The sequence below is a fragment of the Dryobates pubescens genome, chromosome 2, assembly GCF_014839835.1.
Source record: "Dryobates pubescens isolate bDryPub1 chromosome 2, bDryPub1.pri, whole genome shotgun sequence".
Taxonomy (NCBI): Eukaryota; Metazoa; Chordata; class Aves; order Piciformes; family Picidae; genus Dryobates; species Dryobates pubescens.
This window is the reverse complement of record NC_071613.1, coordinates 51593215-51616594: the sequence shown is the minus strand read 5'-3', so window position 1 is coordinate 51616594 and position 23380 is coordinate 51593215. Positions and strand designations below refer to the sequence as shown.

At 53.1% G+C, this 23380-nt stretch overlaps 1 protein-coding gene across 3 annotated transcripts in view; it reads left to right on the top strand.

The window, feature by feature from the left end:
• GALNT13 (polypeptide N-acetylgalactosaminyltransferase 13) overlaps window positions 1–23380 on the top strand; it is a 107388-nt gene that overhangs the window by 45478 nt on the left and 38530 nt on the right. For all 3 annotated transcript variants that reach the window (XM_054177531.1, XM_054177525.1, XM_054177539.1), the window contains exons 3-5: window positions 14884–15052; window positions 20201–20367; window positions 22269–22476. In XM_054177531.1, the coding sequence (XP_054033506.1) occupies window positions 14884–15052; window positions 20201–20367; window positions 22269–22476 (544 nt within the window). The remainder of the gene's footprint in view (window positions 1–14883; window positions 15053–20200; window positions 20368–22268; window positions 22477–23380) is intronic.

Below are 23380 nucleotides of genomic sequence, written 5' to 3'. Positions count from 1 at the left end.
TTCTTCTCCAGAAGAGTTGTCAAGGCCTGGCCCAGGCTGCCCAGAGCAGTGGTGGAGTCCTCATGCCTGGAGGGGTATCAAAGCTATGGTGCTGAGGGCCATGGTTTAGTGGTGACCTGGCAGTGCTGGGTTAATGGTTGGGCTTGATGAGCTCAAAGGATCTTTCTCAGCCTAAAGGATTCTATGATTCTATGAAAGTCTCTTAAAATGATTATGTTCAAGGAGCCCAAGCAGTTACTCTATGTTCATGCAATCATAGAATGGTTTGGGTTGGAAAAGACTTTAAGGTTATAGAATGATAGAATCGTTAGGGTTGGAAGGGACCTCAAGGCTCAGCCAGTTCCAACCCCCCTGCCATGGCCAGGGACACCTCACACTACAGCAGGTTGCTCACAGCCACATCCAGCCTGGCTGCAAACACCTCCAGGCAGGAGGCTTCCACCACCTCCCTGGGCAACCTGTGCCAGGCTCTCACCACCCTCATGGGGAACAACTTCTTCCTCACATCCAATCTCAATCTACCCATTTCTAGTTTGGTTCCATTCCCCCCAGTCCTATCACTCCCTGACACCCTCAAAAGTCCCTCCCCAGCTTTCTTGGAGCCCCCTTCAGATCCTGGAAGGCCACAATTAGGTCTCCTCAGAGCCTTCTCTTCTCCAGACTGAACAGCCCCAACTCCCTCAGTCTGTCCTCATAGGAGAGCAGCTCCAGCCCTCTGCTCATCCTCGTGGCCCTTCTCTGGACACCTTCCAGCACCTCCAGCTCCTTCCTGTGCTAGGGGCTCCAGAACTGGACACAGTGCTCCAGGTGGGGTCTCAGCAGAGCAGAGTAGAGGGGGAGAGTAGAGGTTGATGTAGTTCCAACCCCTCTGCCATGAGCAGGGACGCCCACCCCTCGACCTGGTTGCTGGTTCTCTCATTCTAGGTCTTGTGGAGCTGGTGGCATGAAGTTTCTTCTAAGTCCTTTTAATCTTTGGACCCTGCCATGATGCTGGTGCTGACACATTCCCTAATTGAGTGAATCCTTTCCAAAAATTGACAGTTCCCTCCTCTGCTGCAACCTCTCAGAGCTGCTGAGACACACACACACACACACACGAGGTGTCACCACCCCCACAGAACCCCCTCGGGAGGAATCAACATATTTATGGAGCTGCTAAATGCAGCCAGTCTGTTTGCCTGCAGACTTCACACTGGGCTGAAAATAGGTTCTGCTGAGGCTGAGAAGCACATCTTCAAAACATAATTAAGCTGAGCCTGTGGAGAAATGGCTGCTTCCCTGCTTGCCCACCCGCACGCACCCTCACGTGGGCTCCTGGGCTGTGCAACCCTCTTTGCTTTCGAGGTCTTCCAGCTCAGAATGCAGAGTCATAGAATCATGGAAGTGTTAGGGCTGGAAGGGACCTCAAGGATCAGCCAGTTCCAACCCCCCTGCCATGGCCAGGGACACCTCACACTACAGCAGGTTGCTCACAGCCACATCCAGCCTGGCTGCAAACACCTCCAGGCAGGAGGCTTCCACCACCTCCCTGGGCAACCTGTGCCAGGCTCTCACCACCCTCATGGGGAACAACTTCCTCCTCACATCCAATCTCAATCTACCCATTGCTAGTTTGGTTCCATTCCCCCCACTCCTATCCCTCCCTGACACCCTCAAAAGTCCCTCCCCAGCTTTCTTGGAGCCCCCTTCAGGTACTGGAAGGCCACAATTAGGTCTCCTCAGAGCCTTCTCTTCTCCAGACAGGCCAGGCTGAGAGAGTTGGGCTTGTTCAGACTGAACACCTCACACTACAGCAGGTTGCTCACAGCCACATCCAGCCTGGCTGCAAACACCTCCAGGCAGGAGGCTTCCACCACCTCCCTGGGCAACCTGTGCCAGTCTCTCACCACCCTCATGGGGAACAACTTCTTCCTCACATCCAATCTCAATCTACCCATTTCTAGTTTGGTTCCATTCCCCCCAGTCCTATCCCTCCCTGACACCCTCAAAAGTCCCTCCCCAGCTTTCTTGGAGCCCCCTTCAGACCCTGGAAGGCCACAATGAGGTCTCCTCAGAGCCTTCTCTTCTCCAGACAGGCCAGGCTGAGAGAGTTGGGCTTGTTCAGCCTGGAGAAGAGAAGGCTGCAGGGAGACCTTCTGGTGGCCTTTCAGTGCTCCAAGGGCTGCTCAGAAAGCTGGGGACAGACTTCTGGGCAGGGCCTGCTGTGACAGGCCAAGAGGTGGTGGTTTGAGCTGAAAGTGGGAGATTCAGACTGGAGAGAAGAAGAAATGTTTGACAGTGAGGGTGGTGAGAGCCTGGCCCAGGTTGCCCAGAGGGGTGGTAGATGCTCCATGCCTGCAACTGTTCCAGGTCAGGCTGTTTGGGGCTCCGAGCAACCTGCTCTAGTTGCAGATGTCCCTGCTGAGTGCAGGGGGGTTGGGAGCAGGTCACCTTGAAGGGTTCCTTCCAACCCATTCTGTGATTCTGTGAGCACTGGCACTGGCCACAGGACAGCAAGTGGCCCATCTTGGCTTCCCTGTCAGATCCAGCAAGCAAATGCACGCCGGGAGGTGCCACCAATGAAACTGCAGCCCGGCCCTGAGCTCCTGTGAAGGGCTCTGGCACATCAAAGGACCGTGGCAGAGGCACCAGTTTGAAGTGGCTGCTTGGCCTGCCTCATGCTGGGGAGAGGTGGATGCCCTGGGGACCTGCCTTTCCCTCCCTGGTAATTAGAAGAAGGCTTTCTCCAGCTTTGATGGGGAAATTTCAATCTGATTAAGCCGACCTCCAATTTCTTTCCTTGTCTAATATGAATAAGACCTAAATATAGCTTGTCTGATCCTCTAATAATAAGTCTTGGTTTTTAATTTATTCATTTATTATTTTTTTCCCTTGGCCAGGGGACCAACTTGTGTCCTTGTGCATGAGGAACTGAGAGTAAATTAGGTCTCTTCTCCCAGGCAGCAAGAGGAAATGGCCTCCAGGTTGCAGCAGGGGAGGTTTAGGTTGGACTTAAGGTTAGGTTTGAGGCACAAGCTGTGGCAGTGCCCTTGGTGTGCAGAGGAGCAAGTCTCAGGCAGAGGCTTTCTGCAGGCAGCCCTTGGCAGGACCTCTCCCCTGCTAGAAGCAGCCCCTGGCTGTGCCACCCTGCCCTGGACTTCATCAGTGAGCAGAGCCTGAGCTGGGAAGTCCCAGCCCTGAGCAGAACTGGTTCTGCTCTGGCTCAGATCAGGACATCCAAGAGTCTAAATGTGCCCTGAGAAGATGGCTCTGAGCATGGGCAGGATCTCTGCTGGTCCCTGACAGCTGCTCCAGGCTGAGCCACCAGAGACTGATGAATTGTTTGGAGAAAAAGAAACAACCTCCAAACAAACCCAAATGAAACACCCAAACAAACCAACAAAACCCCAAACAGACCAAGCTCTCACAAAACAAACCAACCCAACCCAACCAACCCAAACCCCAACACCACCAAAACCCAAAGCAAAGCAACCCACAGAAACAAACAAAACCTTCAGAAATTAATGGAAGTAGGGGAAAAAAAGAGAAAGATGAAATGAAATGAAATATCTGGGCATGAAATATCTGGGCAGCCCTTGGGAGGAACTCTCCCAGCAGCTTCTGCCTGCTAGAAGCAGCCCCTGGCTGTGCCACCCTGCCCTGGACTTCATCAAGTGCCTCAGTGAGCAGAGCCTGAGCTGGGAAGTCCCAGCCCTGAGCAGAACTGGCTCTGCTCTGGCTCACACCAGGCCATGCCATGAGGACACACTGTGTCACAGTCCATTAGAGGTTGGAAGGGACCTCAAGAGATCACTGAGTCCAAGCCCCCTACCCAAGCAGGATCATTTAGGACAGTCCTCACAGGAATGCATCCAGGTGGGCTTTGGAAGCTCTCCAGAGGAGACTCCACAGCCTCTCTGGGCAGCCTGCTCCAGGGCTCTGCCACCCTCACTGTAAAGAAGTTCCTCCTCATGTTGAGGTGAAATCCTCTGTGTTCAAGCTTGAAGCCTTTGTTTCTTGTCTTATTATTGCACATCACCAAAAAGAGCTTGGCCCCCTCCACTTGACACCCACCCCTCAGATATTGATACACATTGATGAGAGCCCCTTTCAGTCTTCTCAGCAGCCCCAGGGCTCTCAGTCTCTCTTCACAGGGGTGATGCTCAAGTTCCCTAATCATCCTTGTGGCTCTCTGTTGGATTCTCTCCAGCAGGTCTCTGTCTCTCTTGAGCTGGGGAGCCCCAAACTGGACACAGTACTGCAGGTATGGTCTCAGAGGGCAGAGTAGAGCAGGAGAAGGACCTCCCTAGCCCTGCTGGCCACACTTTCCTTCATGTACCCCAGGATCCCATTGGCTTTCTTGGCCACAGGGGCACATTGCTGTCCCACAGAGGACTCCTAGAAATACCCTTACAAAAGCCAGCCATCCTGGGGTGCTGTGCTGGGCAGTGGGAGCACATGAAGGGCCTCCTGAACAAGGGAACCACTTGCTGAGCAGCAGAAGCTTCTGAAAGGTGGCCTAAAACTCAGAGCAGCCCAGTCCTCAGGTCTGTTGGCTTTGCACTGCCATTTCCCTGCTTAGCTCTTAGCATCAGCTGGGTGTTTCCACTCCATTGCAATGAATATTGATAAATGGATCTGTCTTGCCTGCCTCATTGCTCCTCTCTGGGCTTTCTCAGAGAGCTCACTCATATCTCATGGACCTGCATGCCCAGGAGTCATTTAGAACCCCCAGCCATCAAGGAGATCGATGAGCTCTGATTCATTTGCATCTCAGCCTTCCTTCCAAAGGCTGAGGCTCGTCCCTCCCTGCTCCCACCATGGAGCAACCTCCATGCAGCTGCTGCTGCATGCTGGAGCAGTTCTGGGCTCCTCAATTCAAGAGGGACAGGGAACTACTGGAGAGAGTCCAGGGGAAGTTTCAAAGGTGCTGAGGGGCCTGGAGCAGCTCTGTGAGGAGGAAAGGCTGAGAGCCCTGGGGCTGTGGAGCCTGGAGAAGAGCAGCCCCAGAGGGGATCTGAGCAATGCTCAGCAAGAGACAAAGGTCCTATGAGGAGCAGGAGGCTGGGGCCAGACTCCTGTCAGTGGTGCCCAGGGACAGGACAAGGGGCAATGGGCACAAAGTGGAAGCCAGGAGGTTGCAACTGAAGATGAGGAGAAAGTTGTTTGGTGTGAGGGTGCTGGAGGCCTGGAGCAGGCTGCCCAGAGAGGTTGTGGAGTCTCCTGCTCTGGAGACATTGAAAACCCACCTGGATGCATTCCTGTGCAGGCTCCCCTGGGTGATCTTGCTCTAGCAGTGGGGTTGGACTGGATGATCTCCAGAGGTCCTTTCCAATCCCACCATAGAATCATAGTATCAGTCAGGGTTGAAAGGGACCACAAGGATGATCTAGTTCCAACCCCCCTGCCATGGGCAGGGACACCCCACACTAGATCAGCCTGGCCAGAGCCTCATCCAGCCTGGGCTTAAACACCTCCAGGGACAGGGCCCCAACCACCTCCCTGGACAACCCATTCCAGGGCTTCACCACTCTCATGGGGAAGAACTTCCTCCTCACCTCCAGCCTGAATCTCCCCACCTCCAGCTTCATTCCATTCCCCCTAGTCCTAGCACTCCCTGAGATCCTGAGCAGTCCCTCCCCAGCCTTCTTGTAGCCCCCTTCAGATCCTGGAAGGCCACAATGAGGTCACCTCGGAGCCTTCTCCTCTCCAGACTGAACAGCCCCAACTCCCTCAGTCTGTCCTCATAGCAGAGCAGCTCCAGCCCTCTGCTCATCCTCATGGCCCTTCTCTGCACACCTTCCAGCACCTCCAGATCCCTCTTGTGCTAGGGGCTCCAGAACTGGAGGCAGTACTCCAGGTGGGGTCTCAGCAGAGCGGAGCAGAGGGGGAGAATCACCTCCATCGACCTGCTGGCTCTGCTGCTCTTGCTGCAGCCCAGGCTCTGCTTGGCTTTCCGGGCTGCCAGTGCACACTGAGAGCTCCTGGTGAGCTTCTCCTCCACCAGCATGGGAATGATCTCCAGATGTCCTTTCCAGGCCTCACCATGCTGGGGTTCTGTGAAGTGGAGGCTGGTATCTGCAAGCAGGCTTCACATCCTTCCTGAATGGGAGTTTCTTTTGCAGTCTGCTGTTCAGTTTAGTCTCTCACTCCAGACCTCTTTGTACCTCTTTAGGCTTGCTGCCTGGAGGCACTGAGCAGCAGAGCCAGTGTGGGCTGTGTGTGTGTGTGTGTGGTGTGTCTCTAGACAACATGTAGCAGAAATGCTAAAAAGGAGAAGAGAAAAAAAAAGGCTCTTTGTGACAGAAGTTCCTGTGAGCTTTTGGCACTGGGAAAGCAGCATCCATTTCTTGGTGCTTATTTTTTCCCCCTCCTTCTCAGAGTCACGGCCCCTTTTTACTTGAGGAATACTGTGAAGCAGATAGACTAGACTAGAATAAACCAGGATGGAAGAAACCTTCAAGATCACCACATCCAACCTGTCACCCAACACCATCTCATCAACTAAACCATGGCACCAAGTGCCTCAGCCAGGCTCTTCCTAAACACCTCCAGGGATGGGGACTCCACCACCCCCCTGGGCAGACCATTCCAATGGCCAATCACTCTCTTTGTGTAGATGAAACCAGCTCTGGACTTAGAATAGAACATAACAGAACAGGATAGACTAGACTAGACTAGACCAGGATAGAATAGAATAGACCAGGAGAGAAGAGAAGAGAGCAGAGCAGAGCAGAGCAGAGCAGAGCAGAGCAGAGCAGAGAAGAGAAGAGAAGAGAAGAGAAGAGAAGAGAAGAGAAGAGAAGAGAAGAGAAGAGAAGAGAAGAGAAGTGAATAGACCAGGTTGGAAAAGTCCTTTGAGATCATCAAGTCCAACCTGTCACCCAACACCATCTCATCAACTAAACCATGGCACCAAGTGCCTCAGCCAGGCTCTTCCTAAACAACTCCAGGGATGGAGACTCCACCACCTCCCTAGGCAGCACATCCCAATGGCCAACAACTGTCTCTGGGAAGAACTTTCTCCTCACCTCAAGCCTAAATCTCCCCTGGTGTAGCTTGGGACTGTGTCCTCTTGTTCTGGTGCTGCTTGCCTGGGAGAAGAGACCAACCCCCACCTGGCTACAACCTCCCTTCAGGGAGCTGTAGAGGGCAATGAGGTCTCCCCTGAGCCTCCTCTTCTCCAGGCTAAGCAACCCCAGCTCCCTCAGCCTCTCCTCACAGGGCTGTGCTCCAGACCCCTCCCCAGCTTTGTTGCCCTTCTCTGGACACCTTCCAGCAACTCAACATCTTTCCTAAACTGAGTCCTGGACACAGGACTCAAGGTGTGGCCTAACCAGTGCTGAGCACAGGGCAGAATGACCTCCCTGCTCCTGCTGGGTTCCATGTCCTGTTCCTGATGCAGTCCAGGATGCCATTGGCCCTTTGGCAGCCTGGGCACACTGCTGGCTCATGTTCAGCTGCTCTCAACCAGCACCCCCAGGTCCTGGTCAGTGATCTGGATGATCCCAGGACGATCTATTTAATGATGTTCATGACAGCTTCCTGGGCTTTATTGCTGCCATATCATTAGAACTGGATTCTTGGCTTTGATTTCATTTTGGTGGTGATCTGGGGTAAGATCACCCTGTGAGGAGCTCCAAACAGCAGGGATACATCTTCTGAATGGCCAGAGACTGTAAATTGATCCTTTTTGGTTTATTGGATTGTGTGTGGAGTTTATGGCCTCAAATTGTTGGGGATAAAAATCTCTTCTATCTGCTGAGGAGATACAACCAGGAATTATTTGCTCAGGGTTCAGCTTTAATAAACCAAGTCAACCCAAGCTGCCTGTGAAGCTGGATGTGTGCTTTGGGGGATGGAGCAGGAACATTTTCTTATTCAGGGATCCACAGAGTGATTTCTGGAGCCCCTAGCACAGGAAGGAGCTGGAGGTGCTGGAAGGTGTCCAGAGAAGGGCCATGAGGATGAGCAGAGGGCTGGAGCTGCTCTGCTATGAGGACAGACTGAGGGAGTTGGGGCTGTTCAGTCTAGAGAAGAGAAGGCTCTGAGGAGACCTCATTGTGGCCTTCCAGGATCTGAAGGGGGCTCCAAGAAAGCTGGGGTGGGACTTTTGAGGGTGTCAGGGAGTGATAGGACTGGGGGGAATGGAACCAAACTAGCAATGGGTAGATTGAGATTGGATGTGAGGAAGAAGTTGTTCCCCATGAGGGTGGTGAGAGACTGGCACAGGTTGCCCAGGGAGGTGGTGGAAGCCTCATGCCTGGAGGTGTTTGCAGCCAGGCTGGATGTGGCTGTGAGCAACCTGCTGTAGTGTGAGGTGTCCCTGGCCATGGCAGGGGGTTGGAACTGGCTGAGCCTTGAGGTCCCTTCCAACACTAACAATTCTATGATTTGGGTTGGAAAGGACCTTAAAGATCATCTAGCTCCAACCTCCCAGCCATGGGCAGGGACACCTCCCACCAGCCCAGGTTGCTCAAGGCCTCATCCAGCCTGGCCTTGAGTACCTCCAGGGAGGGGACATCCACAGCCTCCCAGGGCAACCTGTTCCAGTGTCTCACCACCCTCACTGCAAAGAATTTCTTTTATCCTCCTTGTGCTTTGCTTTCTGAAGTCAGAGTGAAACCTGTGATGGCTGGTCCCCAGCTTGGGATAAATGCTGCTTTGTGTCACCATGGCTGGCAGCACTGGCAGGCAGGGTTCTTCTGGATGCCCCAGCCATGGAAGTCTTCAGAGCCAGGTTGGATGGGGCTTTGAGCAACCTAGTCTAGTTCAAGATGTTGGTAGGGACAAGAGGAAATGGCCTCAAGCTGCCCCAGGGGAGGTTTAAGTTGGAGATGAGGAACAATTTCTTTGCTGCAGGAGTGGTCAGGCACTGGAACAGGCTGCCCAGGGAGGTGGTGGAGTCCCCATCCCTGGAGGGGTTCCAGAAACCTGTGGCCATGGCACTGTGGGCCATGGTTTGATGGCCACGGTGGTGTTGGGTTGATGGTTGGACTCCATGATCTTAGAGGTCTTCTCCAACCCACTGGACTCTTAAATACATCCAGTGCTTTGAAATGTCTTGGGCTTTACTTTCCTGCCCCCTCCCTCTTTTTTCTTCATACTGAATGTTGTGCTTCCTCTCCTCCCCTCCACCAAAGACCTCAGCCCTTCTAAGATGCCCTCCTGAGGGAGTTGTTTTCATTTCCAGAGGAGGCTTCTCTCTGGCAGAGGATGAAGAGTGCCTGCAGGCAGGGTGCTGGAGAAAGAGGACTTTTTATTCTTCCTCTCTTGTGCTTTGTGTGAGGTCCATCATCCCTGTGGGTGCCTGAGCTGGCCACTGGAGAGCTGAGGTGTTGGCTGTGGTGCTGGGAGGTGAAGCTTGCTTTCAGAGACCCTTTTTTTGTTGTTGAAAAACCAAAAGAACACTTCAAAACCATTGGAAATCTGCTTTGGGGATGCTAAGAAGTGAAACTGCTGACTCACTGCTCCCTCCTCCATTGCAGCCATGAGATGGAGAAGCACCCTCAGGCACAGCCAGGGCTGAAGCCAGCACCAGCTCCTTCTGCAGTTAGATCAGGGTGAGGATGTGTAGAACTCTCTAGAGAACTGTGGATTGCTTTGGTTTCAGCCTGGTGGGGGCTGAAAGGGACCTCTGGAGATCGTCCACTCCAGCCCCCCTGCTACACCAGGGGCACCCACAGCAGCTTGCCCAGCAGCACAAGGTGTTGAAGAGGGGATTGGACGTGGCACTTGGTGCCATGGTCTAGTCATGAGGTCTGTGGTGACAGGTTGGACTCAATGATCTTTGAGATCTCTTCCAACCTTGGTGATACTGTGATACAATGTCCAGCTGGGGTTGGAAGCTCTCCACACAAGGAGACTCCACAGCCTCTCTGGGCAGCCTGCTCCAGGCCTCCAGCACCCTCACACCAAACAGCTTTCTCCTCTTCTTCAGATGGAACCTCCTGGCTTCCAGTTTGTGCCCAGTGCCCCCTGTCCTGTCCCTGGGCATCACTGACAAGAGTCTGGCCCCAGCCTCTTGCCTCCCACAGCTCCTTTAGCTCTTGCTGAGCATTGCTCAGATCCCCTCTGGGGCTGCTCTTCTTCAGGCTCCACAGCCCCAAGGCTCTCAGCCTTTCCTCCTCACAGAGCTGCTCCAGGCTCCTCAGCATCTTTGTACCCCTCTGCTGGACTCTCTCCAGGAGTTCCCTGTCTCTCTTGATCTGGGGAGCCCAGAACTGGACCCAAGTCTGCAGATGTGGCCTCACCAGGGCAGAGTAAAGGGGAGGAGAACCTCCCTTGACCTGCTGGCCACACTCTTCTTCATGCACCCCAGCAGAGCATTGGCATTGTTAGCCACAAGGGCACATTGCTGGCTCATGGGTGACCTGTTCCCCACCAGCACCCCCCAGAGCCTCCCCCTGTGAGTCTGCTTTCCAGCAGGTCACACCCTCAGCTGTGCTGGTGAGACCTGTCAAGATGATCACAGGAGAGCTGTCCTGCAGATGAAAGCTGCCTCATTCCATTTGCTGGAGGCATTGGGGTTTATCCCCTCGAAGGACAAAAATCTCTGCTGCTTGATGGAAACCAAACTGAATTTGCTTGAGTGAAAGCAGCAGTTTAAAGGCATGGGAGGGTGATTTGTGTTTGGCCTCTCTGCAGGGAGAGACCAAATTAGATGCTGCTGCTGCTAGGAGAAGCAGGAAGCCAAGGAGGATCAAGTGAGGATTTGTAAAGGTATAAAAGAGGCAGAGGAGGATGATTAGGGATTCAGTGTGGCTCCTGAGCTCAAAGCCAATAAAATGTGAAATAACCAATCCAGAGCAAATAAATGGGAGCCTTTTCTTGTGCTGGCTGCCAGCAGTGCTAAGTCATGCAGGTCACTGGCAGAAAGAGAAAGGGATGTGCAATGGGACTGGTGGTGATCCCTGGAACACAGCCCTCTGGGTCCAGCCCTCACCTCGGCAAAGGAACATTCTGGGCAGCCTGATCCAGTTGGAGGTGCCCCTGCTAACTGCAGGGGGGTTGAACAAGATGACTTTTGAGGGTCCCATCCAGCCCAGTGCAGCCTGTGAATCTGTGAACTTCTCTCGTGCTCTTCTCAAGTGTAACCAGAGAAGGGCAATGGAGCTGGAGGAGGGTCTGAGAACAGGGCTGGTGAGGAGCAGCTGAGGGAACTGGGGGTGTTCACTCTGGAGAAGAGGAGGCTGAGGGGAGACCTCGTTGCTGTCTGCAACTCCCTGAAAGGAGGTTGGAGCCAGGTGGGGGTTGGTCTTTTCTCCCTCATATCAGGTGATGGGATGAGAGGAAGTGGCCTGAAGTCGTGCCAGGGGAGGTTTAGGTTGGAGATGAGGAACAATTTCTTTGCTGCAGGAGTGGTCAGGCATTGGACCAGGCTGCCCAGGGAGGTGGTGGAGTCCCCATCCCTGGAGGTGTTTAGGAAGAGCCTGGCTGAGGCTCTTGGTGCCATGGTTTAGTTGATGAGATGGTGTTGGGTGATAGGCTGGACTTGATGATCTCAAAGGTCTCTTCCAACCTGGTTAATTCTATTCTATTCTATTCTATTCTATTCTATTCTATTCTATTCTATTCTATTCTATTCTATTCTATTCTATTCTATTCTATTCTATTCCACTCCATTCCATTCCATTCCATCCCATCCCATTCCATTCCATCCCATCCCATTCTCACAGGTTGCCCAGGGAGGTTGTGGAGGTTGTGTCCCTGGAGGTGCTCAAGGCCAGGGTGGATGAGACCTTGAGCAACCTGGTCTGGGGGAAGGTGTCTCTGCCCATGGCAGGGGGTTGGAACTGGATGACATTCAAGGTCTCTTCCAAGCCAACCCATTCTGTGATCCTATGATTCTGTCATCCTGGGCAAGCTGCTGTGGCTGCCCTTGCTTTAGCAAGGGGGTGTGTGTCAAACTGGATGACCTCCAGAGGTCCCTTCCAGCCCCTACCATGCTGGGATTTGCTGATTCCCTACTTGAATCTGGGTTGGCTGGTTGTGTGCTTTGCATCTGCTGGCTTGGAGATAGATGGTTGAGGACTGTTCCTTGTGGACTCTCTGAGGTTAAAACATTCTCACTGACATCTGGGAGAGAAAATGCTAGAGGAGATGGTCCTGGAGAGGGAGCCAGGTACACCTCTGTGTGTCTGGTTGGGAATTCATAAGCTCTGGCCACCTTCCCTAAAGATTTGATAAGCTGAGCTTGCTGCATTTCAACCAGAGCAGAATTAAAGATGTTTTTCCATCAGAGCTGTGTCTAAAGCCATGACTGAAATTCAATCTGATAAAAACCCTGAGAGTGGAAAGGCTGCTTGGGAAATTTCTGATTAGTTTGATATTAAACTGCAGGAGGGGGGGTGGGGGGAAATCTCCTTGAAGTTCTATCTTGATAGACCTGAGGAAACAAGAGGAGAGCTCAGAATCCTGCAGGGGAAATCAGTTTGGCAGATGATGGGTGGTGAGACACTGCAACAGGTTGCCCAGGGAGGCTGTGGATGCTCCCTCCCTGGAGGTGCTCAAGCTGAGGTTGGATGAGGCCTCGAGCAGCCTGGGCTGGTGGGAGGTGTCCCTGCCTGTGGTAGGGGTTTGGAACTAGGTGATCTCTAAGGTCCCTTCCCACCCAAACCATTCTGTGAATCTATCTCTAGGTTCTCCAGCACAATAAGGAGAAGTTTTGGGGCTGAGGTGGATCCCAGGCCTTGTGGTGGGACACCTCAGATGAGCTGGGGGCTCCTGATGGATTGAAGGCAGCACAGAGTGGTAGGGGTTGGAAGGGATCTCTGGAGTCCAAGCTCCCTGCCTCTAGGATTACCTAGGGAAGGTCACACAGGAACACATCCAGGCAGGCTTTGAATGTCTCCAGAGATGCAGACTCCACCACCTCCTGTGAGCTTACACTTCAGCAGAACATCCTCTGCAGCTCTTCTCCTGTTGTTTGGGCTCAGAAATCATAGAATCACAGAATCAGCCAGGTTGGAAAAGACCTCAGAGATCACCAAGTCCAACCTACTACCTAATACCTATCACCTCCTGACAACTAAACCACGGCTCCAAGTGCCACATCCAAGCCTTTCTTGAACACCTCCAGGGATGGGGACTCCACCACCTCCCTGGGCAGCACATCCCAATGGCCAATCTCTCTTGCTGGGAAGAGCTTTCTCCTCACCTCCAGCCTTACCCTCCCCTGGTGCAGCCTGAGACTGTGTCCTCTTGTTCTGGTGCTGGTTGCCTGGGAGAAGAGACCAACCCCCTCCTGGCTACAACCTCCCTTCAGGGAGTTGGAGAGAGCAAGAAGGTCTCCCCTGAGCCTCCTCTTCTGCAGGCTAAGCAACCCCAGCTCCCTCAGCCTCTCACCAGATGACCCCAGCAGGCTCACCTAGATCAATTCCATTTATTTCATGCCTAGATCATTTCAAATCCTTTCCTAGATCATTTCCACTGCTGTTGTGTTCCTTGGGGAGGATGACACCAGCCAAGCTCCTTTCTGTTCTTCTCACCTGCTTTTCCCTGTGGGTTCAAGCACTCAGCCTGGCTCTTTTTTTTTCTCCTTGCTGCTGCTGAGCTCATGTGGTGCCCTCTGCCTCTTGCAGCACAAAGCAAGCAGGATTTATGGCCATAAACAGCATTGGCAGCTTGAGGAACTTGCTCTCTGAGGAGTCTCAGCCTGTCTCCAGCAAGTGATGATGGAGCAGAGTTTCATCACCAGCCATTAGTCACCAGTATTTTGGTGCTCCCATTAGACCTGACATAAATAATCCCTCCTGCAATCCTCTGGGTGGAATTTAGCAGCAGATACACCCTGGAATTGTGTCTGTGGGCAGGGCTGGTTTCCAGCAGCTCTGGGAGTGAGGTGAAGCTGCAACCGAGGAGCAGCATCGTGCCTGCAGGCATCTAAGGAGGTTGTTGGATGCTGCTTCCCTGGAGGTCTTCAAGGCCATGTTGGCTGAGGCCTTGAGCAAGCTGGGCTTGTGGGAGGGGTCCCTACCCATGGCAGGGGGGGTTGGAACTGGATGAGCTTGAAGGTCCCTTCCAACCCAACCTATTCAAGGAATCTGTGGATCTAAGAGCACAGCCTGGTGATGGTCTTCTGAGTCTTTCCTTCTTTCTGGGGGCTTTGACTATGAGGCTAAAATTCTGCCCAGTAAGGAACTTAGAGGTTGACACTTTCATAGAATCATAGAATCAATAAGGTTGGAAAAGACTTCAGAGATCATCAAGTCCAACCTGTCACCCAACACCTCATGACTACTAAACCAAGTGCCACATCCAATCCCCTCTTGAACACCTCCAGGGATGGTGACTCCACCACCTCCCTGGGCAGCACATTCCAATGGCTAACAACTCTCTCTGTGAAGGACTTTCTCCTCACCTCCAGCCTAAACCTCCCCTGGCACAGCCTGAGACTCTGTCCTCTTGTTCTGGTGCTGGGTGGCTGGGAGAAGAGACCAACCCCCACCTGGCTACAGCCTCCCTTCAGGGAGTTGTAGAGAGCAAGAAGGTCTCCCCTGAGCCTTCTCTTCTCCAGGCTAAGCAACCCCAGCTCCCTCAGCCTCTCCTCACAGGGCTTTTTCTTCCCAGCAAGAGAGATTGGCCATAGGAATGTGCTGCCCAGGGAGGTGGTGGAGTCACCACCCCTGGAGGTGTTCAAGAGGGGATTGGATGTGGCACTTGGTGCCATGGTTTAGTAGTCATGAGGTGTTGGGTGACAGCTTGGACTTGATGATCTTTCAGGTCTTTTCCAAGCTTATTGATTGTATGAAAACCTCCCAGTGGAGCACAGGGAAGGTTTTGGTGCATTGAGTTCCTTTCAGCATTCCTTGTAGGACACCAGGACATTCTGGAGCCCAGGTGGTGAGCCGCAGTGTTGCTGCCCAAGGAGTGAAACTTGGCTGTTGCTCTTTTGTCTTCCAGCTGTTATTTCTCGTAACCAAGATGGGCCTGGAGAGATGGGCAAGGCTGTGCTCATTCCAAAGGATGAGCAGGAGAAGATGAAGGAGCTGTTCAAGATCAACCAGTTTAACCTGATGGCCAGTGACCTGATTGCCCTGAACAGAAGCTTGCCCGACGTGAGGTTGGATGGGTGAGTCCTTGGCGCCAGCTGAAGAGCTTCTCAGACCAACTGTCCCAGGATGAGACTTGCTGCATCACCAATGTTCATGGCCTGGTCAACTTGCAGCAATCAGGTTGGGTTGTGGCAAGGAGGAGAATGGCCTTTCACAGGCTCACAGGAAGGAAGGGACCTCCAGAGATCATCAAAGTCCAACCCCCTGCCAGAGCAGGAGCATAGAATCCAGCACAGGTCACACAGGAACACATCCAGATGGGGCTGGAAAGGCTCCAGAGAAGGAGACTCCACAACCTCTCTGGGCTGCCTGTTCCAGTGCTCTGTGACCCTCCCAGTGAAGGAGTTCCTCCTCATGTTGAGGTGGAACCTCCTGTGCAGGAGTTTCTATCCATTGCCCCTTGTCCTATCCCAGGGTGCAAGTGAGCAGAGCCTGGGTGCCTGGGAGAAGAGACCAACCCCCACCTGGCTGCAACCTCCCTTCAGGGAGTTGTAGAGAGCAAGAAGGTGTCCCCTGAGCCTCCTCTTCTCCAGGCTAAGCAACCCCAGCTCCCTCAGCCTCTCCTCACAGGGCTGTGCTCCAAACCCCTCACCTGTCCTTCTTAGAGTGAGAACCTCAAAACTGAACCCAGCACTCAAGGTGTGGCCTCACCAGTGCCCAGCACAGGGAAGGACATTCCCTGTCCTGGCCCTGCTGGTCACACTGCTCAGGGGCCTGGGTGGCCTTCCTGGCCACGTGGGCACACACTGGCTCATCTTCAGCCAGCTGTCCACCACCATCCCCTTTTCCACCAGGCGGTTTGCAGCCACTGTGGCCCAAGCCTGGAGCACGCTGCCCGGCCCTGACACCGCTGATGCTTCCATCAGCTGATGGTTCTTAGTCAGACATCCACAGCTAGGTGGCTTGGGAAGAAGTTCCCTCCAGACAGCACATCCAGCAGGAACAGCTTTCATTTCCTTCTCATTATTTTTTTTTTGCCAGAGGAAATTTCCAAGCCTTGCATTTGCCAGGCAGAAGGCACACAGCAAGTTAGACACCCACCCCAGACAGGAGGGCTTCCATCTCCCCACATCAATAAAGACCTGCCTTTCTGACAGGCAAGAAATGTGGGCCCCCATAAAATCACAGCCTCCCATAAGAGCAGAGCGTTATCAATTGCCTTTCAGAACAATTTAATGCTCCCTGCACACAGAACAGCTCCAGAAAGCATCTGTCTGAAGAGGAAAATGAGAAAGAATAGAATAGAATGGAATAGAATGGAATGGAATGGAATGGAATGGAATGGAATGGAATAGGATAGGATAGGATAGGATAGGATAGGATAGGATAGGATAGGATAGGATAGGACATAGTGGAATGGAATGGAATGGAATGGAATAGGATAGGATAGGATAGGATAGGATAGGATAGGATAGGATAGGATAGGACATAGTGGAATGGAATGGAATGGAATGGAATGGAATGGAATGGAATGGAATGGAATAGAATAGAATAGAATAGAATAGAATAGAATAGAATAGAATAGAATAGACCAGACCAGGCTGGAAAAGACCTTTGAGATCATCAAGTCCAACCTATCACCCAACACTAGGCTCAGGGGAGACCTTCTTGCTCTCTACAACTCCCTGAAGGGAGGCTGTAGCCAGGTGGGAGTTGGTCTCTTCTGCCAGGCAAGCAGCACCAGAACAAGAGGACACAGTCTCAAGCTGTGCCAGGGGAGGTTTAGGCTGGATGTTAGGAAGAAGTTCTTCCCAGCAAGAGAGATTGGCCATGGGAATGTGCTGCCCAGGGAGGTGGTGGAGTCCCCATCCCTGGAGGTGTTTGGGAAGAGCCTGGCTGAGGCACTTGGTGCCATGGTTTAGATGATGAGATGGTGCTGGGTGATAGGTTGGACTTGATCTCAAAGGTCTTTTCCAACCTGCTTAATTCTATTCTATTCTATTCTATTCCATTCTATTCAATTCTATTCTATTCTATTCTATTCTATTCTATTCTATTCCATTCTATTCTATTCTATTCTATTCTATTCTATTCTATTCTATTCTATTCTATTCTATTCTATTCTATTCTATTCCATTCCATTCCATTCCACTCCATTCCATTCCATTCCATTTCATTCCATTCCATTGAGGGGCTGGAGCAAGTTCAGGGAAGGGCAATGAAGGCTGAAAGGTTTGGTGAGGAGCAACTGAGGGGCTTGGGTTTATTCAGCATGGAGAAAGGAAGGCTGAGGGCAGCCCTCATTGCTCTCTGCAACTCCCTGGAAGGAGGTTGGAGCAAGGTTGGGGTTGGTCTGTACTCCTAAGGAACAAGTGATGCATCAAGAGCAGCAGAGCCAGCAGGTCAAGGGAGGTGATTCTCCCCCTCTGCTCTTGCTCTGCTGAGACCCCACCTGGAGCACTGTGTCCAGTTCTGGAGCCCCTAGCACAGGAAGGAGCTGGAGGTGCTGGAAGGTGTCCAGAGAAGGGCCATGAGGATGAGCAGAGGGCTGGAGCTGCTCTGCTATGAGGACAGACTGAGGGAGTTGGGGCTGTTCAGTCTGGAGAAGAGAAGGCTCCCAGGAGACCTCATTGTGGCCTTCCAGGATCTGAAGGGAGCTCCAAGAAAGCTGGGCAGGGACTTTTGAGGGTGTCAGGGAGTGATAGGACTGGGGGGAATGGAACAAAACTAGCAATGGGTAGATTGAGATTGGCTGTGAGGAAGAAGTTGTTCCCCATGAGGGTGGTGAGAGCCTGGCACAGGCTGCCCAGGGAGGTGGTGGAAGCCTCATGCCTGGAGGTGTTTGCAGCCAGGCTGGATGTGGCTGTGAGCAACCTGCTGTAGTGTGAGGTGTCCCTGGCCATGGCAGGGGGTTGGGACTGGCTGAGCCTTGAGGTCCCTTCCAACCCTGACAATTCTGTGATTCTGTTTCCCCCACCCCACCGTGCTGGCATTCTGTGATCTGTCCCTGGCAATCCTGCCCCTGCAGAAGCAGCTTTGACCACTGCCTTGGTGGGTGCCTGTTCTGCTGTCTCTGGTTATGGTGGATGTAGCACTGGGCAACTTCTTTTGAAGGTATGTGCTCCACTTCTGTGTCAGAGTTCATGGACTCATGGAATGGGTTTGGGTTGGAAAGGACGTTAAAGACCATCCAGTTCCACCCTCCCTGCCATGGGCAGGGACACCTTCTGCTGCTCCAGGTTGCTTGTAGAGAACATTTTACTGTGTTACAAAAGGCTGATCTCAAGTAGTTGTGAAAATGCCAGAGAAGAGGCAGTTTGGGTAATTCATGCCCAGGTTTTATGTCCTTCCTGATGGAAGCTTGGTCTCTGAGTTGGTTATGTGCTCTGGTTCAGAGAGCTCAGCTTCTCTCAGCCTCAGCCCATAAAGTCTATTAAAAATTGATGCATTATTGTTGCACATAAAAATTATGTGGCTGTGTGGGCAGGCTGGAAAGGGTCTCTGGCTGATTTCTTGCCATTGGTTGCTTGCTGGGAATTCAGGTTTGGAAGTGTCAAGGGCCAGGGCAGGGCTGGCTACCAGAGCAGTGCCAGAGGCTCTCCAGGAAGCTCTCTGGCATCCCAAAGGGAAGAGAAAGGGAAGAAGGGAGAGAGGCTGATGGGCTGGGAAAGAAACTCAACCAGCTGGGGTGGAAAGAAGAACAATGCCATGGGAGAGAGACAAAGAGACACAAACCAACAGGGAACCCAACCCCTGGTGGCAATGATGGCACCATTGGCACCACTGATGCTGGGGACAGGCACTGGCAAGTCCTAGACTGGATTCAGCAGCAGATGGGAACCAGATTCAGGAGCTGGATTCTGGAAGTGAATTCAGGAACAGAGGGATGTAGATGGAAGGCAGAAGGGACAGAGTCCTGCTGGGACACCAGCCAGGGAAGAAGAGGCTTGGCCCTGGGCATCCCTCAGCTTGCTCCTGAAGCTGCCCTCCATGGGCTGCAGTTGGGCACTTGAGGGTCCTCTGTCCTGGCTGCTCCTCCCCACAGCTGCCACCTCTGCCTTGCTGCCCCCAAGGTGTGGCACAAGCTGTGGCAGTGCCCTTGGTGTGCAGAGGAGCAAGTCTCAGGCAGAGCCTTTCTGCAGGCAGCAGCCCTTGGCAGGAACTCTGCCAGGAGCTTCTCCCTGCTAGAAGCAGCCCCTGGCTGTGCCAAGCTGCCCTGAACTTCATCAAGTGCCTCAGTGAGCAGAGCCTGAGCTGGGAAGTCTCAGCCCTGAGGAGAATTGGTTCTGCTGTGGCTCACAGCAGGACAGGGAGGAACCAAGACATCACTCTTATTTTGTATTGATTGCCTCACATCCTGTTGGCACCCTGCAGTGTTCAGCTTGTAATGCTGGGACACACTGATGCTGGAGGCTGGTGAGCCAAGGACAGGTGAGGAGATCTGGAGTCCAAAGGAGCTGTGAATGTTCTTAGCAAGAAAACAGCAGTTTGAAGCTGGAGGAGGGTAGATTTAGAGTGGAGATGAGGAAGAAATTCCTTCTGGTGAGGGTGGTGAGACACTGGAACAGGTTGCCCAGGGAGGCTGTGGGTGCCCCCTCCCTGGAGGTGTTCAAGGCCAGCCTGAGTGGCGTAGGCTGGTGGAAGGTGTCCCTGCCCATGGCAGAGGTTTGGAACTAGATGATCTTTAAGGTCCCTTCCAATTCAAACCATTCTGTGAGCTGAGCTACCAGTCTTTGGGCTTCAGATTTGAGGGCTGGGTGTTAGGGTGGAGGGGCCAGGCTCTGCTCACTTGCTCCCTGGGATAGGACAAGGAGCAATGGATGTAAGCTGCAGCACAGGAGGTTCCACCTCAACACAAGGGGGAACTTTACTGTAAGGGTCACAGAGCACTGGAACAGGCTGCCAGAGGGGTTGTGGAGTCTCCTTCTCTGGAGACTTTCAAGGCATGGCTGGATGTGTTCCTGTGTGACCTGAGCTAGATTGCATGGTCCTGCTCTGGCAGGGGGGTTGGACTTGATGATCTGTTTGAGTCCCTTCCAACTCCTAACATCCTCTGATCCTGAGATTTGAAGCTTGAAGAGGGCAACAGCAGCTCTGCAACGTGTCCTGCGCAGCAGGCTTGAAGAACCTTTCCCAGCTCATCCCTTTGGTTGAACCCTTCAGGATTCTCTGAAGAGATTAACCCCTCTCTCTCCCTCTGTTTGTTTTCTGTGCTGTGTTGGCAGGTGCAAGACCAAAGTGTACCCTGATGAGCTGCCCAACACCAGCGTGGTCATCGTGTTCCACAACGAGGCCTGGAGCACCCTGCTGCGCACCGTCTACAGCGTCATCAACCGCTCCCCGCACCGCCTGCTCTCCGAAATCATCCTGGTGGATGATGCCAGCGAGAGAGGTGGGTCTGGGGGAGAGGGCTCCCACCACTCCCAGTGCTCCTTGAGCTCTGGGGAGCCTGCAGGAAGGGCTGTGGAGTGTGCCTGCCCCGGCCGGGGCCGAAGCGGACCTGCAGCTCTCGCTCAGCGGTTGGATTCATTTTGGATCATAGTCTCCTAGAATCAGTCAGGGTTGGAAGGGACCACAAGGATCATCCAGTTCCAACCCCCCTGCCATGGGCAGGGACACCCCACACTAGATCAGGCTGGCCAGAGCCTCATCCAGCCTGGGCTTAAACACCTCCCTGGACAACCCATTCCAGGGCTTCACCACTCTCATGGTGAAGAACTTCCTCCTCACCTCCAGCCTGAATCTCCCCACCTCCAGCTTCATTCCATTCCCCCTAGTCCTATCACAACCTGACACACTGAGAAGTCCCTCCCCAGCCTTCTTGTAGGCCCCCTTCAGATACTGGAAGGTGCTGATACTGGAATGTTCCACCTGAGAGCTGAGCTGAGCTGTAGGCTCAGTGCTGCTCTCTGCAAATCATGGAATGCTGTGGCTTAGAGGTCAGGGATCATCTAGTTCCAACCCCCCTGCCATGGGTAGGGACACCTTCCACTAGAGCAGGTAGCTCAAAGCCTCATCCAGACTGGCCTTGAACACTTATTGCTGTCTACAGCTACCTGGAGGGAGGTTGTAGCCAGGTGGGGGTTGGTCTCTTCTCCCAGGCAACCAATGCAGAGCAAGAGGACACAGTCTCAAGCTGTGCAGGGGGAAGTTTAGGCTGGAGGTGAGAAGGAAGCTCTTCCCAGCAAGAGAGATTGCCATTGGGATGTGCTGCCCAGGGAGGTGGTGGAGTCCCCATCCCTGGAGGTGTTCTTAAAGGGACTGGATGTGGCACTTGGAGCCATGGTTGAGTTGTCAGTAGGTGTTAAGTATTAGGTAATAGGTTGGACTTGGTGATCTCTGAGGTCTTTTCCAACCTTATCGATTCTTATTGATCTGGGTGGAGGCAATCCCAGGCACAAATCCAGGCTGGGCAGGGACTGGCTGGAAAGCAGCCCTGAGGAGAGAGACTTGGGGGTGCTGGGGGATGAGAAGCTCAACAGGAGCTCTCAGTGTGCACTTGCAGCCCAGAAAGCCAACCAGATCCTGGGCTGCAGCAAGAGAAGTGTGGCCAGCAGGGCAAGGGAGGGGATTCTCCCCCTCTGCTCAGCTCTGGTGAGACCCCACCTGGAGTACTGCCTCCAGTTCTGGAGCCCCTGTTACAAGAGGGATCTGGAGGTGCTGGAAGGTGTCCAGAGAAGGGCCACAAGGCTGGAGCACCTCTCCTGTGAGGACAGACTGAGGGAGTTGGGGCTGTTCAGTCTGGAGAAGAGAAGGCTCCAAGGAGACCTCATTGTGGCCTTCCAGGATCTGAAGGGGGCTCCAAGAAGGCTGGGGAGGGACTTGTCAGGATCTCAGGTAGTGATAGGACTAGGGGGAATGGAATGAAGCTGGAGGTGGGGAGATTCAGGCTGGAGGTGAGGAGGAAGTTCTTCCCCATGAGTGGTGCAGCCCTGGAATGGGTTGTCCAGGGAGGTGGTTGGGGCGCTGTCCCTGGAGGTGTTTAAGCCCAGGCTGGATGAGGCTCTGGGCAGCCTGATCTAGTGTGGGGTGTCCCTGCCCCTGGCAGGGGGGTTGGAACTGGATGATCCTTGTGGTCCCTTCCAACCCTGGCTGATACTATGATACTGTGATGCTCTGATACTATGATTCCATGACTCCATGCTCCTGCTCTGGCAGGGGGGTTGGACTCGGTTGATCTCCGGAGCTCCCTTCCAGCCCCTAACATCCTCTGATCCTGCGTGGCTCCGTGCAGCTGCTTTCCCAGAGGTTCGCCCCTGAGCTGCTAACCTTGGTTTCCATTCTGTTTGGCAGAGTTTTTGAAGGCCTCCTTAGAGAGCTATGTGAAGAACCTGGAGGTGTCCATCAAGATCATCCGGATGGAGCAGCGGTCGGGGCTGATCCGGGCGCGGCTGCGGGGGGCCGCCGCCTCCCGGGGCCAGGTGATCACCTTCCTGGATGCCCACTGCGAGTGCACCCTGGGCTGGCTGGAGCCGCTGCTGGCCCGCATCAAGGAGGACAGGTATGGGCTGGGGGGGGATCTACTCCTGCCCTCCAGACCCTGCCTTGGCTTCACCAGCTGCTAAAGAGCAGAAATGAAACCAGGTCGTGGCGCTGGACCTGTGGAGTTGTCTTCTTTATCAGGAGTAGAAGCTTGGATAGGATAGGATAGGATAGGGTAGGATAGGATAGGATAGGATAGGATAGGATAGGATAGGATAGGATAGGATAGGATAGGATAGGATAGTGTAGGATAGGATGGATGGAATGGGACGGGACGGGGTGGGGCGGGGCGGGGCAGGGCAGGGCAGAGCAGAGCAGAACAGAACAGAACAGAACAGGATAGAATAGAATAGAATAGAATAGAATAGAATAGAATAGAACAGAACAGAACAGAATAGAACAGAATAGAATAGAGTAGAATAGAATAGAATAGAACAGAATAGAACAGAACAGAATAGAGTAGAATAGAACAGAATAGAACAGAACAGAATAGAGTAGAATAGCATAGAATAGAATAGAGTAGGATAGGATAGAATAGAATAGAATAGAATAGAATAGAATAGAATAGAATAGGATAGGATAGAATAGAATAGAACAGAATAGAATAAACCAGGTTGGAAGAGACCTTCAAGATCATTGTGTCCAACCTATCATCCAACACCACCTAACACCACCTGATGTTTGTAACAAACTCTGAGCCAGCCACAGCTTGCAAGTTCCTGAGCACACAGAGATGTGAAAACAGAGATCTGGTTTTCTTTTTACCCTCTAGGACTTTGTATCTTCTGTCAGGCCAAGGGCTGGGTCCTGCACTTGGGTCACAGCAACCCCATGAACGCTCCAGGCTTGGGGCAGAGTGGCTGCAGACTGCCTGGTGGAAAAGGACCTGGAGGTGCTGGCTGACAGCAGCTGAAGATGAGCCA